Genomic DNA, 18,973 nt, shown 5'->3' on the forward strand with positions numbered 1-18,973 from the left:
AGAGAGAGAGAGAGAGAGAGAGAGAGAGAGAGAGAGAGAGAGAGAGAGAGAGAAAGAAAGAGAGAGCAGTGGAGAGAGAAGAGAAGGAGGCAAGAATGAGGCGGAAGAATAGACAGCGTCAGGGGTAATGTTCATATTGGCTGACACAAGGGAAAAGCCATCTTTTAAAGCGTTTAGCTTTAATTTCATTCAGGAGTGACATAATTGATTTTAATGAGATGTTTATAGAGTGAAGTGGCGGTGTTGCTAAATCATTTGCAAGGCTTGCTGCCTGCTTGGTTCTTCAGAGGCTCACACAGCACTGGGGAAAAGAGAGAAAAGCACTCAAGTATCCACTGCCAAAATTCACACAGTTCCCCTCCCCCCCCCCCACACGTTCACTTTTTCCATCCATTCATCCTTGTGTAAACTAGCTGAATTCTGGGTTTTTTCTTGGTAATACTTTTTAGTTTTTTACATTTTGTTTTTATGTCTTTGCACTAGTTATAGTAGATCCACATTGGTGATAATTGTCCATTACGAACTGGGCGTAGGGGTGTTAATTGCGGCAGCATTGTTCCCTGTAAATGTCCATTTGAATTGTGTGTTTCTCATCCCAAGAACCACCCACTTGCATGGCAGCCAACACACTTTCACCACAGTGAAAAATCACAGTGGCAGCAGCAGTAATAATGGCATCTCAGACTTAAACCACCCTCCCCACTTCCCCATCCCAGTCAGCCCACTCTGTGGCCCACCTTCTCTGCATGATTGACAGGTGCCACACTACACCAGAGTGATTATAAAGACACTTCTCTCTGGGAAGTTACTGAGGCAGTATGGACAGCATAGAATGGCCCCTTTCCTATCCTTCACCCCCTCCACCCCTCATCCCTCAGGGAAAGACAGACTGCCGCTCTGTAGCTGGCGACCACACCACTCCACCACCGCCCGTCCTCCTTTAGCACATCTGCCTCCAGAGTGTCACCCACCCTGCAGCAGCTTCACTTCCCTTTTATCAACACCTTTTAAAATAGACATTATTAATATCACAATATTTTATTCCTTAACTCCCACACCCTAACACGACTGACAGTAACCACCCACAACACCATATTATCATCCAAACTGCCGTCACAACATTCAGCTTCCGGCGAACAATCAGGACAAGAATGGGGAAATGACAGGTTTAGGTCCTGATTTATTCAGCAGGACAGCGGTTTCCAACGGCAACCCTCAGGCATGATTTCCATACAACAAACGTAGGGAGCTATTGTGATTGCTTTCCAATCAAGCGAGACAAACACTAATTAGATTTTTTTGAGGTACTGTGGAATTAGGGGTATGGAACTTGGAGCGTGGATGACTGGCATTTCTCTCTGATAAATTGCTCTCATATCAGTCTCCTTGCGCACTTCTGTTTACTGTCAGCCGTTTATTATTACAGAGAGTGAAGGAGTAAGCTGCAGACTCTGTGTGAGTCACAAATGGCACCTTATTCCCTACATAGTACATTGCTTTTGACCAGGGCCAATAGGGCACTATGTAGGGAATAGGGTGCCATTTGGTACACACCCAGTATATTTTCAGAGATTAGAGATGTCTGGGTTTATCTTACCTTTTTATGATTGTTTGCATTAAGGAATACCTGGGATAGGATAAAGTAATCCTTCTACCCCCCCTTACACCATCCCCAAAAAATTAAAAATAAAAATATTGTAAAGTGGTTGTCCCACTGGCTATCATAAGGTGAATGCACCAATTTGTAAGTCACTCTGGATAAGAGCGTGTGCTAAATGACAAAAATGTAAAATGTTAAATGTAAATGTGTTGTGTGCTGTAGATGTCATGTCACCATGGTTATTTGGCATATTAGAAAATACTCTTTCTTTGCTATTCTTGCCCTCTTCCCTGTTCCTTTCTCTCCCCTCTTTTTGTTTCATATAATAACATTGTGTATTTTCATGATGGAAGTCTCACAGTCCAACTAAGTTAGGTAGGCAACGAGGATGCAACAGTTTGAATGGTTGACATCCCAATGAAATGATATCTATATGACACAGACATTCCATTGACTGTGATGTGATCATGTGATAATGTGATGATATGAATGATCTGTGATGTGGTTGGTGGTGATGATGACACATTGTCTCTGCTCTTGGAGACGGAAGCTGGTGTCATATTTCTGATGGTTGATATCCCACTGAGTTGGTGACGTAACCTAATGACGGTGATGTGATGACATGACGAAGACACATTCTCTCTGTTGTTTCACAGACAGACGTTTTGCTCATGAACATATGTTGGATCTTTATTTGATCACCCTGTTGCAGGAGAACTTTCCTGCAATGCAGAAAATGTAAAACGTGTAGTGTATTTTAGGTTTAAAAAGGCTTCTGGATTTAGTCATTTCCACTTAGAAATTTCAGACTTGATTTTCCCTTAAGAAAAATTTATCAACCCCTACAAAAAATCCCCATTACTTATAATCCACATAATAATTCACATTTCTGTTGCTGCAGGATTATTTTCCTGCTGTAGCAAACTGACTCATATTAAGATCCTACATCTGTAGACTGATACGTGATGTGCACGTGGTGTGATCTAGTGATATGTGATGATTTGTGATTTGTGATGACACATGGTCTCTCTGTTCCACATACAGGCACTGCGTTCATGTCCGATGCTGTGACGTAGGCATCCAATTGACTGTGAAAATCAATTCCAATCAAATTTTATTGGTCACGTACACATATCTTTCAGATGTTATTGCAGGTGCAGCAAAAATGCTTATGTTTCTGACTCCAACAGTGCAGTAATAAAGTGCCTGACTGATATCTCAACTTGAATGTCGACCCACCACCTCAAGCTCAACTTTGACAAGACGGAGCTGCTCTTTCTCCTGGGGAAGGCCTGCCCGCTCAAAGACCACTCCATCACGGTTGACAACTCCACAGTGCCACCCTCCCAGAGTGAACCTTGGCGTGACCCTGGACAACACCCTGTCATTCTCTGCAAACATCAAAGCAGTGACTCGCTCCTGCAGGTTCATGGTCTACAACATCCGTAGAGTACGACCCTACCTCACACAGAGAATGGCGAAGGTCCTAATCCAGGTACTTGTCCTCTCCCGTCTGGACTACTGCAACTCGCTGTTGGCTGGACTACCCGCTTGTGCCATCAAACCCCTGCAACTTATCCAGAACACAGCAGCCCGCCTGTTGTTCAACTTTCCCAAGTTCTCCCATGTCACCCCTCTCCTCCGCACACTCCACTGGCTTCCAGCCGAAGCTCGCATCCACTACAAGATCATGGTGCTTACCTACGGAACAGCAAGAGGAACTGCCCCTCCCTACTTTCAGGCTATGTTCAAACCCTACACCCCAACCCAAGCACTCCATTCTGCCACCTCAGGTTTCTTGGCCCATCCACCCCTATGGGAGGGCAGCTCCCGCTCAGCCAAGTCCAAGATATTCTCTGTCCTGGCACCCCAATGGTGGAACCAGCTTCCCCCTAAAAACCTGAACCAGCACTAGCACTTGATCCCCCCCCCCGCCCTTTCCAGCTCCGACTCTACTGATAACTACTTTATTGAGAAAAAATGTAATATATATATATATATATATACAATGCGTTCAGAAAGTATTCACACCCCTTGACTTTTCCACATTTTGTTGTGTTACAGCCTGAATTTAAAATAGATTAAATTGATATTTTATGTCGCTGGCCTACACACAATACCCCATAATGTCAAAGTGGAATTATGTTTTTAGATAAAACAATTATTATTATAATAATTAAAAGCTGAAATGTCTTGCGTCAATAAGTATTCAACCCCTTTGAAATGGCAAGCCTAAATAAGTTCAGAAGTTCAAATGTGCTCAACAAGTCACATAATAAGTTGCATGGATGCACTATGTGTGCAATAATAGGGTTTAACATGATTTTCGAATGACTACCTCATCTCTGTACCCCACACATACAATTATCTGTAAGGTCCCTCAGTTGAGCAGTGAATTTCAAACACAGATACAACCACAAAGATCAGGGAGGTTTTCCAATACCTCGCAAAGACATTGAATATCCCTTTGAGCATGGTGAAGTTATTAATTACACTTTGGATGGTGTATCAATACACCTAGTCACTACAAAGATACATGCGTCCTTCCGAACTCAGTTGCCGGAGAGGAAGGAAATCGCTCAGGGTTTTCACCATAAGGGCAATGATGACTTTAAAACAGTTACAGAGTTTAATGGCTGTGATATGAGAAAACTGAGGATGGATCAACAACAGAGTTTTTTTAGGATACAAATAAATGGAATAGAGCTAAGCACAGGCCAAATCCTATAGGAAAATCTGGCTCAGTCTGCTTTCCAACAGACACTGGGAGACAAATTCACCTTTCAGCAGGACAATAACCTAAAACACAAGGCCAAATATACACTGGAGTTGCTTACAGTGCCTTGCAAAAGTATTCATCCCCCTTAGCATTTTTCCTATTTTGTTGCATTACAACCTGTAATTTAAATGGATTTTTATTTGGATTTCATGTAATGGACATACACAAAATAGTGCAAATTGTTGAAGTGAAATGTTCCGTATTGACTGACCTTCATGTCTTAAAGTAATGATGGACTGTCGTTTCTCTTTGCTTATTTGAGCTGTTCTTGCCATAATATGGACTTGGTCTTTTACCAAACCCCCCCCCCACCTACCCACAACACAACTGATTGGCTCAAACGCATTAAGAAGGAAATAAATTCCACAAATTAACTTTTAAGAAGGCACACCTGTTAATTGAAATGCATTCCAGGTGACTACCTCATGAATTTGGTTGAGAGAATGCCAAGAGTGTGCAAAGCTGTCATCAAGACAAAGGGTGGCTATTTGAAGAATCTCAAATATAAAATATATTTTGATTTGTTTAACACTTTTTTGGTTACTACATGATTCCATATGTGTTCTTTCATAGTTTTGATGTCTTCACTATTATTCTACAATGTAAAAATTTTTTTTTATAAAGAAACACCCTTGAATGAGTAGGTGTGTCCAAACTTTTGACTGGTAGTGTATATAATGGTGTGTATGGACAGTATATGAATAGGAAAGGTGTGTACAGCAGTAGTTGTGTAGGATGAGCCTTGACTAGAATACAGTATATGCATATGAAGTGGGTAAAACGGTATGTAAACATTATTAACGTGACCAGTGTTCAATGACTATGTAGATAGGGAAGAGTACTATGTAAGGTGCAGGGTAGAGTACCGGGTAGTAGCCGGCTAGCAACAGTGACTATGTTCAGGGCAGGGTACTGGGCGGAGGCCGGCTAGTGGTGACTATTTAACAGTCTGATGGCCTGGAGATAGAAGCTGTTTTTCAGTCTCTCGGTCCCAGCTTTGAAGCACCTGTACTGTCTCTGCCTTCTAGATGGTAGCGGGGTGAACAGGCCGTGGCTTGGGTTGCTGAGGCCCTTGAGGATCTTCTTGGCCTTCCTTTGACACCGATTGCTGTAGATGTCCTGGAAGGCAGGCAGTGTGATGTTTTGGCTGACCGTACCACCCTCTGGAGAGCCCTGCTTTTGCTGATGGTGCAATTGCCATACCAGGAGGTGATACAGTCCGACAGGATGCTCTCAATGGTGCACCTGTAGAAGTTTGTGAGGGTCTTAGGGGCCAAGCCACATTTCTTCAGTCTCCTGAGGTTGAAGAGGTGCTGTTGCCCCTTTTTCACTACACTGTCTGTGTGGATGGACCATTTCAGGTTGTCAGCAGAGGAACTTGAAGATTTTCACCCTCTCCACTGCGGCCCCGTCGATGTGGATGGGGGCGTGCTTGCTCTGCTGTCTCCTGAAGACCACGATCAGCTCCTTCGTTTTGTTGACGTTGAAGATAAGGTTATTTTCCTGGCACCACTCTGCCAGGGTCTCGTCGTTGTTGGTAATCAGGCCTACCACTGTTGTGTCATCAGCAAACTTGATGATTGAGTTGGAGACGTGCGTGACCACGCAGTCATGAGTGAACAGGGAGTACAGGAGGGGGTAGAGCATGCACCTTTGCGGGGCGCCCGTGTTGAGGATCAGCATGGCTGAGATGTTGTTGCCTACCCTCACCACCTGGGGTCGGCTCGTCAGGAAGTCCAGGATCCAGTTGCAGAGGCCCGGGTTTCAGACCCAGGGCCCTGAGCTTAGTGATGAGCTTGGATGGCCTTATGGTGTTGAAGGCTGAGCTGTAGTCAATGAACATACATAGGTATTCCTTTTGTCCAGATGGGATAGGGCCGTGTGCAGTTCGATGGCGATTGCGTCGTCTGTGGATCTGTTTGGATATAAAAATTGTAGTGGGCCTACGGTGTCGGGTAAGGTAGAGGTGAAATGATCCTTAACTAGCCTCTCAAAGCACTTCATGATGACAGAGTGAGTGCTACGGGGTAATAGTCATTTAGTTCAGTTACCTTCGCTTTCTTGGGTACAGGAACAATGGTGGACATCTTGAAGCAAGTGGGGACAACAGACTGATGAAATTATATTGAACAAAAATATAAACGCAACCTGTAAAGTGTTGGTCCCATGTTTCATGACCTGAAATAAAATATCCCAGAAATGTTCAATACGCACAAAAAGCTAATTTCTCTCAAATGTTGGCCACACAATATTTAACATCCCTGTTAGTGAGCATTTCTCCTTTGCCAAGATAATCCTTCCACCTGACAGGTGTGGCATTTCAATAAGCTGATTAAACAGCATGAGCATTACACAGGTGCACCTTGTGCTGGGGACATTAAAAGGCCACTCTAAACTGTGCACAATGTCACAGATGTCTCAAGTTTTGAGGGAGCGTGCAATTGGCATGCTGACTGCAGCAATGTCCACCAGAGCTGTTGCCAGAGAATTTAATGTTAATTTCTCTAAAATAAGCCGCCTCCAACATTGTTTTAGAGAATTTGGCAGTACGTCCAACCGGCATCACAACTGCAGACCATGTGTAACCACGCCAGCCCAGGACCTCCACATCCGGCTTCGTCATCTGCGGGATCGTTTATATTTTTGTTCAGTGTATATAAAAAATTTAAATTATACATTCTCTCTGTTGTTTTCCAGACGGACGCTGCGCTCATGTACGATGCCGTGCACGTGGTGGCCGTGGCCGTGCAGCAGTCTCAGCAGATCACTGTCAGCTCCCTACAGTGCAACAGACACAAACCCTGGCGCTTTGGGAACAGATTCATGGCCCTCATCAAAGAGGTACGTAGCGTTATACATTACACACCGACCCACTGGAAAGGCAGGGGTGGGATGGACATGGAGAGAGAGAATGAAAGAATGAGAGATAGCCTACACACACATAGGAGAGAGAGGCACAAGAGAGCCATACAGTGGAGGGTGGTGTGGGTGTAATGTGGCGGGTGGTGGGGTGGAGGGTGGTGGGGGTGGGGGGATGAGAGGATGAGGGGATGAGGTTTTTGACATATTAAAGCACTTCGTCTCGAACCGCCGCACAAATATTCTCACATCTCGCCACTTCGAGTGCTCTCTCTCTCCAAGCCTGTGGACCAGTATAGGGTGGACGCCAGCCCTCATAAAAAACACTGCTGTTTAGCCTGATGGCCTTTATATACCACTGCACTGTCGATCCAGAGTGACACACAGGCTAACATTACACTATCACTGCATCACCACTGTATCACAGGCTAACACTGAACTATCACTGCATGGCCACTGTATCACAGGCTAACATTACACCATCGAATCACCACTGTATCACAGGCTAACATTACACTATCACTGAATCTCCACTGTATCACAGGCTAACATTACACTATCACTGAATCACCACTGCATTACAGGCTAACATTACACTACTACCACTACATATTACTGCATCACAGGCTTACATTACACTGAACATACTACATGTATTTAATACGGATTTATTCAAATGTATTTCATATGTGTTTATTTAAATGTATGAGATACCCAACCAAGATTATGACACATTTCCACTGTTATTTTCAACATAACTACATCAAACCACATAGGCAGGTAATTGTGGCTATTTCTTGGAAATTCACAGTCTTCTTTCATCTAGTGCTCTCTTCCCAACAGAGAAGAACAATGTGACTTTTATGATCCTGTAATAACATGACGTTAGATGAGTCATACTGCAGGTTCTTTCTGAAAAAGACATCCGCTTTAAGCCAGTTGCTCCTGCTTCTCTAAGAAAAGGGCACAGAATTCAACACTTGCTATGCAATGTAACACAAGAGAGTTCAGTGCTTAGGGCCACTTCTATGCTTGATTTTCAGCATTCCAAAGCAGTGTCTGTATCGTTACAGATTAGGTAATACCTATCTCACTGTTACTAAAGCAATGATCAGAATTACATCCAAAAAGCATCTGTGTCCTGGAGAAATCTGTATCGAGTTTGTGTGTGTGGTATTAATAAGTAATATACAGTGTGTGTGTGTGTGTGTGTGTGTGTGTGTGTGTGTGTGTGTGTGTGTGTGTGTGTGTGTGTGTGTGCAGCATACCTTTGTGTGTTTGTGCGCCTTGCTTAAAGGTGAACTCTAATGAATAATGAATGTCTCTATTTTGCTGAGAATGAGTGAGCTCCTGTGACCTCTTGCTCTTCTGGTTATGATGAATCTCTCTCTCTCTCTCTCTCTCTCTCTCTCTCTCTCTCTCTCTCTCTCTCTCTCTCTCTCTCTCTCGCTCTCTCTCTCGCTTCCTACCCCTCTCTCTTTCTCTCCTCCAGGCCCACTGGGATGGCTTGACTGGGCGGATCACTTTCAACAGAACCAACGGCTTGAGGACAGACTTTGACCTGGATGTGATTAGTCTGAAGGAGGATGGACTGGAGAAGGTACTGTGTGTGTGAGTGTGTGTGTGTGTGTGTTTGATTGTTTGTTTGTGTGTATGTGTGTGTTTGAGTGTGCATATTTACAATACACGACCCTGTGTGCACATCTATGGAGGAGATAACTCATAAACAAAAGCTTGCCAACACAACAGATCCAAACATCCATCCACACACGCACGTACGCACGCACACACACACACACACACACACACACACACACACACACACACACACACACACACACACACACACCCTCCTTATACACATGCTCCCCTGTGTGTGCCTCTCAGCTGCTCCTGACCTCCCCGTCTCTCTCTGTGACGTGTGTCTGCACCTCCATGAATAATTTACTCTATTAATGAAAAAACCTTCAGGAGCCCTCCAGCGTCATGAAGGCTGAATTAAAGAGTTGATTTGCAATTACAAAGAAGCCATCTCTAAGGCCTCAGTAGTGGGCATCAGAGAGAGGAGCAGAGCTGTTGGGGCTGTAGTTGGCGGCAGGTAGCTTAGTGGGTAAGAGCGTTGTGCCAGTAACCGAAAGGTCGCTGGTTCTAATCTCCGAGCCGACTAGGTGAAAAATCTGTCGATGTGCCCTTGAGCAAGGCACTTAACCCTAATTGCTCCTGTAAGTCGCTCTGGATAAGAGCGTCTGCTAAATGACGTAAATGTAGTTGGTTGGTGCTGCAGAGCAGAGTGTCTGCTGAGATGAGAGGCCCTACAGCGGATAAGAGAATAACACAGCCAGGGTGAGAGGACCCTGCAGACTCGTCTCCTCTCCTCCTCCTCTTCTTTCTCCTTCCGCCAACCCCTCCTTACACACACTCTCACATACACACACATATGCTCAGTAGTGTAAACTCTTAACCTACGGGATATGATATAAGAGCTGATCTAGGATCAGGATCTGTCCCTAGCTCTCTGTGGAAGAAGAGTATGTGGGTTTGTGTGTATGTGTGTGTGTGTGTGTGCGTGCGTGTTTGTAATAAAGTACAGTACCTCATAGACACACTCTCTTCCCTGAACAGTTTTTCTGCAGGGAAGATATAACTGAAGTGCACTAAATGCTAATGTTTTGCATGTGTTTTTCCCCTCAGATTGGAACATGGGACCCTCCTAGTGGCTTGAACATGACAGACCACCAGAAGGGGAAGACATCCAACGTCACAGACTCCTTAGCCAACAGATCTCTAGTTGTCTCCACCATATTGGTAAGTACCGTTCACTATTTTCTCTGGGGTAGACACTTCTTGTCTATTCATAGAGAAATGAAATTGCTGTACTAACTGTCATTAAAGCTGGGTGCTATAACGGAGTTCTATCATGTCTATCTAAGTGATTATGAATGCCCAGAACTGCTCCAAGACTTAATTGACTCCTTGGGAAAGGTGTCATTCCTTTTTAGTCTTTAGGTCATTTTCTTTGAAAAGTGCTCCACTTGAATTTCTCAGGATGGTTGTCAGCCTGTGATTGAATTGAATGGAAGTAGCCAGAAATACACCACTTTTAAATTACCAGTCCACACTTCACTGCTGTGGAGAGGTCCCTTTCCAATGGGTTGAGAACAGTTTCAGGCAGGGCTAATTGGCTGATTGATTGTCCAATAAGATTTCATGGCTTAAGGCTCTCTCTCTCTCTAGCATTTTATTAGTCCCTCTATTGAGGAGTTGTTTCTCTACCCAGTGATGCTAAACCCAGACATTCAGGGGAACTCTGGGAAGTTAAACAGTGCCCTAGGATCTCTATTGCTTCTCTATGAGTCACACAGACCAACTCACAGCTGTACTTCCTCAGGCTTCATCCAACCATATTTGGCATTTTAGAAAAGCGCTATAAAAATATTGTGTATTGTTATTATTCACTCTATAGAATATGTATAAAAAAACAATGAGCTTATCACTCCCCATCCTGTGACGTCTATCTGTTGGGGTGGAGTCTGTGTGTTGTAAAGAAAGTCTGCTCTGGTGCTGTAGTGATTCTGTAGGCTACACGACGACTCCATCCCTCCGTCTGAAAGCTATACCAGAGCCCACCGCAAGTGACTCATCACGACTAAACAGGAAGCTTCTTGAATCAAGAAAATTAAGGCAATTTACGATCCTATTATTAAGAAGCAGAGCGTAAAAATAACAATATCAACCAAATTGCGGTTTGTCATTATTTATCCCGTGCTGCGCTTGCCTTACCTCTCCCATGCATGCTGCCGCTGTGCGCTGATTGAATTGCTGTTATTAGTTAAGACTTTACATGTCTGTAATTGGTGTATCAGGATTGAGTCATGGGGAGATCTCGGATGGCTTTGAGGGGAGGAGAAAAGAGGAGGGAGGGCTGACAATAATTGGGTTTGTTACATTTGATTGATGCAGACTTTTATCCAACTTCTCTTCATTTTCTCCATGGCAGACTGAAGGATTACAAGCCCCTCTTTAAAAGGTGGAGCTGTAATTAGTTTTCAATGCCTCAGAAATCTGAACTAATCAAAAGAGTTTTGGCCATTTTGACAAGACCTCATACTGGTAATAGACTGGTGGTTAAAGTCACAGTACTTCTAAGACCTCATACTGGTAATAGACTGGTGGTTAAAGTCACAGTACTTCTAAGACCTCATACTGGTAATAGACTGGTGGTTAAAGTCACAGTACTTCTAAGACCTCATACTGGTAATAGACTGGTGGTTAAAGTCACAGTACTTCTAAGACCTCATACTGGTAATAGACTGGTGGTTAAAGTCACAGTACTTCTAAGACCTCATACTGGTAATAGACTGGTGGTTAAAGTCACAGTACTTCTAAGACCTCATACTGGTAATAGACTGGTGGTTAAAGTCACAGTACTTCTAAGACCTCATACTGGTAATAGACTGGTGGTTAAAGTCACAGTACTTCTAAGACCTCATACTGGTAATAGACTGGTGGTTAAAGTCACAGTATGCCCATATGATAGTTGAAGAAGTCGTAGTATTTCATAACTGGTTTACTGCAACGGCATGAATCAGATGACTTTTTAACATTATCAAACGTGTGATTTACCTGCTCATAAGGTTGGGTTTGAATCCCAGAGCCTGCAAGGTGGAAATATCTGCTGTTCTGCCCTTGAACAAGGCAGTTAACCCCCAACAACAACTGCTCCACAGGCATTATGCTCTTTTTCACTTTAGAAATTGTCCAGTTGATGTAAAAAGGCTTCTTCTCTAACACATCATTACATAAACTGTACAGTGGGGTCCAAAATTATTGACACCCTTGATAAAGATTAACAAAAATGACTGTATAAAAGAAATAATTAAAATGCTGAGCTATATTGTATGCTAAAAAAATGTATACCAATAGATTTGCTCAGAGAAAGAGATTTTGTTCAGCAAGTAATATTTTTTTCAATACCTTTCAATACCTCCCCTTGTGAGGATAACGGCACAGAGCCTTTCTCTAAAATGTTTTATGAGTTGGAGAACACATTGGGAGGGATCTTAGACCATTCCTCCATACAGAAGTCCTGAGACTTGCAAAATGTTGATTTTGTGGCCAATTAACAATTTATTTGTGGATTTTGATGTGTGCTTGGGGTTATTGTCTTGCTGGAAGATCCACTTGCGGTCAAGTTTCAGCCTCCTGGCAGAGGCAACCAGGTTTGTGGCAAAAATGTCCTGGTATTGGGTAAAGTTCTTGATGCCGTTGACTTTAACAAGGGCCCCTGGACCAGAGGAAGCAGCCCCATAACATCAAAGATCCACCACCATATTTTTAAGTAGGTATGGGGTTATTTTCTGCTCATGCATTCTCATTTTGACACCAAACCCACCACTAGTATGCATGGCCAAAGAGCTTTCTTTTCATGTCATCTGACCAAAGCACCGGTTCGAATACAAGTTATGGGGCTATTTTGCTTCCACTGGTCCTGGGGCCCTTGTTATGGTCAACGGCATAATTAACTAATTAACCGCACAAAGATATTGTTAATTTGACAGACAATTTCAATTTTGCGAATGACCATCTCAGTCTCCGGACTTGAACCTCATTAAAAACATGTGATTTGAATTGAAGAGGGCAGTCCATAAGCGCAGACGAAGGATATGAAGGATCTGGAAGGATTCTGTATGGAGGAATGGTCTAGGATCCCTCCCAATGTGTTCTCCAACTCATAAAACATTTTAGAAAAAGGCTCAGTGCCGTTATCCTCGTATGTGAGCTATTGAAAGGTATTGAAAATTGGTGTCAATGATTGACTCCTACCTTTTTGAGAAAAAAATATATTACTTGTTAAACAAAATCTCTTTCTCTGAGCAATTGTATTAGTATAAAATAATGTAATTTTCCAGTTTTTTGTTGTTGCAGATAATATAGCTCAGGATTTGAATTATTTATTTTATAAAGTTATTATTGCTCATCTTTACCAGGGGTGTCAATTATTTCAGACCTTGCTGTATACAACACTAGAGAATCATCCTCACCTGGGGCACCAATCGTAGTAGTGCACACAAACAGATCCCACCTCCTATAGCTCCATTTCCCCTGTGGGAGGGGCTTTTAGTATGCCAGACATGAGGAACAATTAATTGAAACAGAATTTGATATGAGACTTTTATTTACGAGAGAGAGAGAGAGAGAGAGAGAGAGAGAGAGAGAGAGAGAGAGAGAGAGAGAGAGAGAGAGAGAGAGAGAGAGAGAGAGAGAGAGAGAGAGAGAGAGAGAGAGAGAGAGAGAGAGAGAGAGAGAGAGAGAGAGAGAGAGAGAGAGAGAGAGAGACCATAATATGACATTTGAAATGTCTCTATTAATTTGGAACTTTTGTGAGTGTAATGTTTACTGTTCATTTTTATTATTTATTTCACTTTTGTTTATTATCTCATTCACAAGCCCTTTGAGTTGAATTGAATTGAGAGAGAGAGAGAGAGAGAGAGAGAGAGAGAGAGAGAGAGAGAGAGAGAGAGAGAGAGAGAGAGAGAGAGAGAGAGAGAGAGAGAGAGAGAGAGAGAGAGAGAGAGAGAGAGAGAGAGAGAGAGCGAGAGAGAGAGAGAGAAACGATGAAAGTTAGACTTAATATGAACATGTTATGTGCTCAGGTCTAGATCTGTGCTTCTTCCCTTTGTGTTATCGGTATTCTATGCCTTTTAATGGGCTGTGAGAGAATGCAAACACACAAACACACACACAAGCAATGCAAACAAGCTGTGGATAGCTTCACAGTATAATAATGATCATGAATGAGACAGATGTGAAAAAGTCATTAATTACCTCACACTGACAAATAACTACTGTAAAGGTTCATTAAGCTAAATGATGGTATAATCAACCATAAGTAGCTAGTGAAACACTATATCCTGTTGATTACCTGTTCTACCCATCATCTGTCAAACGTCTCTCTGGCTTTGCACACCTGCATTGGCTGTGGGATCAGCTTTATATGCATTATATTATAAACCCTTTTCCCCATACAGCGGACTCTGATTTTACACAATGCTTATCAAGGCCCCAATGATAAGGAGTTGTTACTAAGGTAACGGGGATCTAAATAAATTAATAGACAAATCAACCTTTCAAGCTTATTTCCTTTCTTTCTTTTTCTTTTCATACACTTCATGGCTCCTCTTTTGGTTTCTTTAGTCAAAGCACAGACACTCAAGTCACTGACTATCTTCACTAACCAACTTTGAAATCAAACCTGTTTCAAATATACACTACATTACCAAAAGTATGTGGACACCTGCTTGTTGAACATCTCATTCCAAAATCATGGGCATTAATATGCTATAACAGCCTCCACTCTTCTGGGAAGGTTTTCCACTAGATGTTGGAACATTGCTGCGATGACTTGCTTCCATTCAGCCACAAGAGCATTAGTGAAGTCGGCATTGATGTTGGGCGATTAGGCCCGCAGTCGGCATTCCAATTCATCCCAAAGGTGTTCGATGGGGATGAGGTCAGGGCTCTGTGCAGGCCAGTCAAGTTCTTCCACACCGATCTCGACAAACCATTTCTGTATGGACCTCACTTTGTGCATGGGGCATTGTCATGCTGAAACAGGAAAGGGCCTTCCCCAAACTGTTGCCACAATGTTGGAAGCACAGAATCGTCCAGAATGTCATTGTATGTTTTAGCGTTAAGATTTCCCTTCACTGGAACTAAGGGGCCTAGCCCGAACCATGAAAAACAGTCCCAGACCATTATTCCTCCTCCATCAAACTTTACAGTTGACACTATTTATTCGGGCAGGTAGCGTTCCCCTGGCATCCGCCAAACCCAGATTTGTCAGTCGGACTGCCAGATGGTGAAGCGTGATTCCTCACTCCAGAGAATGCGTTTCCACTGCTCCAGAGTCCAATGGCGGCGACCTTTACACCACTCCAGCCGACACTTGGCATTGCGCATGGTGATGTTAGGCTTGTGTGCGGCTGCTCGGCCATGGAAACCCATTTCATGAAGCTCCCGACGAACAGTTCTTGTGCTGATGTTGCTTCCAGAGGCAGTTTGGTACTCTGTAGAAAGTGTTGCAACCGAGGACAGATGATTTTTACACGCTACGCGCTTCAGCACTCGGCAGTCCTGTTCTGTGAGCTTGTGTGGCCTACCACTTCGTGGCTGAGCCGTTGTTGCTCCTAGATGTTTCCACTTCACAATAACAGCACTTACAGTTACCGTGGCAGCTCTAGCAGGGCAGAAATTTGTCGAACTGACTTGTTGGAAAGGTGACATCCTATGACGGTGCCACGTTGAAAGTCACTGAGCTCTTCAGTAAGGCCATTCTACTGCCAATGTTTGTCTGTGGAGAATGCATGGCTGTGTGCTCAATTTTATACACCTGTCAGCAACAGGTGTGGCTGAAATAGCCAAATCCACTAATTTGAAGGTGTGTCCACATACTTTTGTTTATATAGTGTATATTTCATAAATAGGGTTTTCATAGTATTTGTTCATTATTTTAAAGTTGTTCAACATAATTTTTTGTTTGACCATTTCTAACTATAAGAGTTTGTCACATTATATAATGATTAGAAGACAGGAGCAGGAATACGTTTTAGGGGTTTTATTTACTCCACCTAACACAAACACGTATATATATATATATATCAAAGGGATGTAACCCAAACAAAGAGTGACACAATACACAATACACGGAACGAGACCCGTAAACAACAAGAGCACAATACACGGTACTCACGAGACCAACGGACATGGGACAATTATCGACACATATATACACATACTAATCAGGGGGAATGGGAACCAGGTGTGCGTAATGAGACAAGACATTCCGGGGTTGGTGGTAATGATCTAGTTCAGTGACACCTAGAAGGCCGGTGACATAGACCTCTGGAGCTGGTGAACGGAATGAGCAGCAGTACCGGGAGGATCCGTGACAGAGTTCAACTTTGATTAGGCAGTAATCCTATGGGTTCCATGACTCCACATCACACATGTGAGATATTGCAACTGATAAGGTTGCACTATGCTCTTTTTTCACTTTAGAAATGGTGCAGCTGATGAAAAAAGTATTATTCTCTGACATAATACACACATACAACACAAAGAATCATCCTCACCCGGGTACCAATCGTATTAGTGCACACAAACAGATCCCACCTCCTATTGGCTACACTAATCGTAGTAGTGCTCACCAACAGATCCCACCTCCTATAGCCCCGTTTCCCCTTTTGGAGGGGCTTTTAGTATGCCAGACATGAGGAACAATTAATTCAAACAGAATTTGATATGAGACTTTTATTTACTACTGTTGCATGATCTATGAGTCGCTGATCGGGATGAATTGAAAGGTACAAATCCACACACGCTCTGTTGGGCGCCCCGAGGATCAAAGGTGTCACAAACGAGGAGACAGAGAGAGAGAGAGAGAGAGAGAGAGAGAGAGAGAGAGAGAGAGAGAGAGAGAGAGAGAGAGAGAGAGAGAGAGAGAGAGAGAGAGAGAGAGAGAGAGAGAGAGAGAGAGAGAGAGAGAGAGAGAGAGAGAGAGAGAGAGAGAGAGAGAGCATAAGCAACAACACAAACTCATTCAGTGCGGAGCTCAAATGTCAGATTATTTATTTATGTGGTTGCATGTGTGTGGGTCTGTGTTTATATGATTAATTGGGATTAAAGCGCTGTTATCCGCTAATAATTCAATTTCAGGGAGGAACATTTCCGCAGAATGTATTCAGGACCACATTGAAAATAATATAATCATGGTGAAAAATAAGTGTTGTATAATACTTTCATGTGTCATGGACAGAGACAGACAGACTAATCAAATAGTGTTAGGTGTTAATGGGCCCACTGCCTGTTTATGATAATTATGCTCTTTCACAGTTGACAGAAGGTGAGAGGTTATACGCTGCTAACGGGCTGACAATAGCTACATTGTGCTCAATGTGCTAGATAACACAGATTCCAATGGAAAACATGGCAGCACTGAGAAAGAGGCCTATTCAGAGAGAGGATATTACAGTTTATGTCCAGCAGTGGGAGGGGGGCTAAAGGCCTGTCCACGTCCATTACAAACAAGCTAATTAGCATACTGGAGCATTCATGTATGTTACAATTGATGTCCTCATGGGTGAATGTTTTACATTAGTCATTATTGTGGACTACTCGTTAGCCCCTATCTTTGTTGTATGAGAGGTTGTGATTCTGCCTTAACATTTTACTGCAGTGGGCTAAATCAGGGTCACACAGGGTGTTTCTTTATATTCTTAAACAAACCTACTTTGAAACCAAAGTGTACACCTCACACACGGTTATGAACTTAAAAATAATAAGACACCTGTACCATGTCAGATATAGAGTTGACATGTATTCAATTTTGAGTTTGCATCCCAATTATACACTTTATATACACAACAGAAGACTGAGATATAACAAAACCGTTTGACATACACTACCAGTCAAAAGTATGGACACACCTACTCTTTCGTTTTTCTTTATTTTTACTATTTTCTACATTGTATAATAATAGTGAAGACATAAAAACTATGAAATAACACATATGGAATCATGTAGTAACCAAAAAAGTGTTAAACAAATCAAAATATATTTTATATTTGAGATTCTTCAAAGTAGCAACACATTGCCTTGATGACAGCTTTTGACACTCTTGGCATTCTCTCAACCAGCTTCATGAGGTAGTCACCTGGAATGCATTTCAATTAACAGGTGTGCCTTCTTAAAAGTTAACTTGTGGAATTTATTTCCTTCTTAATGCGTTTGAGCCAATCAGTAGTTTTGTGCCAAGGTAGGGGGGGTAGACACAAGATAGCCCTATTTGGTAAAAGACCAAGTCCATATTATGGCAAGAACAGCTCAAATAAGCAAAGAAAAATGACAGTCCATCATTATTTTAAGACAGTCAATACGGAACATTTCAAGAACTTTGAAAGTTTCTTCAAGTGCAGTCGCAAAAACCATCAAGCGCTATGATGAAACTGGCTCTCATGAGGACCACCACAGGAATGGAAGACCCAGAGTTACCTCTGCTGCAGAGGATGTTCATTAGAGTTACAAGCCTCAGAATATGCAGCCCAAATAAATGCTTCACAGAGTTGAAGTCACATACACATCTCAACATCAACTGTTCAGAGGGGACTGTGTGAATCAGGCCTTCATGGTCGAATTGCTGCAAAGATACCACTACTAAAGGACACCAATAAGAAGAAAAGACCTGCTTGGGCCAAGAAACACTAGCAATGGTCCTGTTGGAAAAGCATTCCAGGTGAAGCTGGTTGAGAGAATGTCAAGAGTGTGAAAAGCTGTCATCAAGGCAAAGGGTGGCTATTTGAAGAATCTCAAATATAAAATATATATTTGATTGTTATTTGATGTGTTATTTCATAGTTTTGATGTCTTCACTATTATTCTACAATGTAGAAAATAGTACAAATAAAGAAAAACCCTTGAATGAGTAGGTGTGTACAAACTTTTGACTGGTACTGTAGAAACACCAGATTTCCGTCTTTTAATACAAAATAAAACAAGTTTATTAGTTATGAAATTAGGATAAATATGAATAACATTCCACCCATGAGGTCACTAGTCATTTGACTGCAGGAAATGGCTACAGCAGGGTATTTAATTCAATTCTCTGTTAGGTTTATAGTAGCTTTATACAGTAGAAGCTCTCTCTCTCTCTCTGTCTCGCTCTCTCTCTCTCTCTCTCT

The 18,973-nt window shown here is 42.6% G+C and overlaps 1 protein-coding gene across 1 annotated transcript in view; it reads left to right on the forward strand.

Annotated features, from left to right (window-relative positions):
• LOC121586005 (glutamate receptor ionotropic, kainate 2) overlaps positions 1-18,973 on the forward strand; it is a 132,066-nt gene that overhangs the window by 58,296 nt on the left and 54,797 nt on the right. Inside the window, exons 7-9 of the mRNA XM_045225346.1 lie at positions 7,077-7,220; positions 8,731-8,838; positions 9,930-10,043. Of these exons, the coding sequence (XP_045081281.1) occupies positions 7,077-7,220; positions 8,731-8,838; positions 9,930-10,043 (366 nt within the window). The remainder of the gene's footprint in view (positions 1-7,076; positions 7,221-8,730; positions 8,839-9,929; positions 10,044-18,973) is intronic.

Source organism: Coregonus clupeaformis, chromosome 15, assembly GCF_020615455.1.
Source record: "Coregonus clupeaformis isolate EN_2021a chromosome 15, ASM2061545v1, whole genome shotgun sequence".
Lineage (NCBI taxonomy): Eukaryota > Metazoa > Chordata > Actinopteri > Salmoniformes > Salmonidae > Coregonus > Coregonus clupeaformis.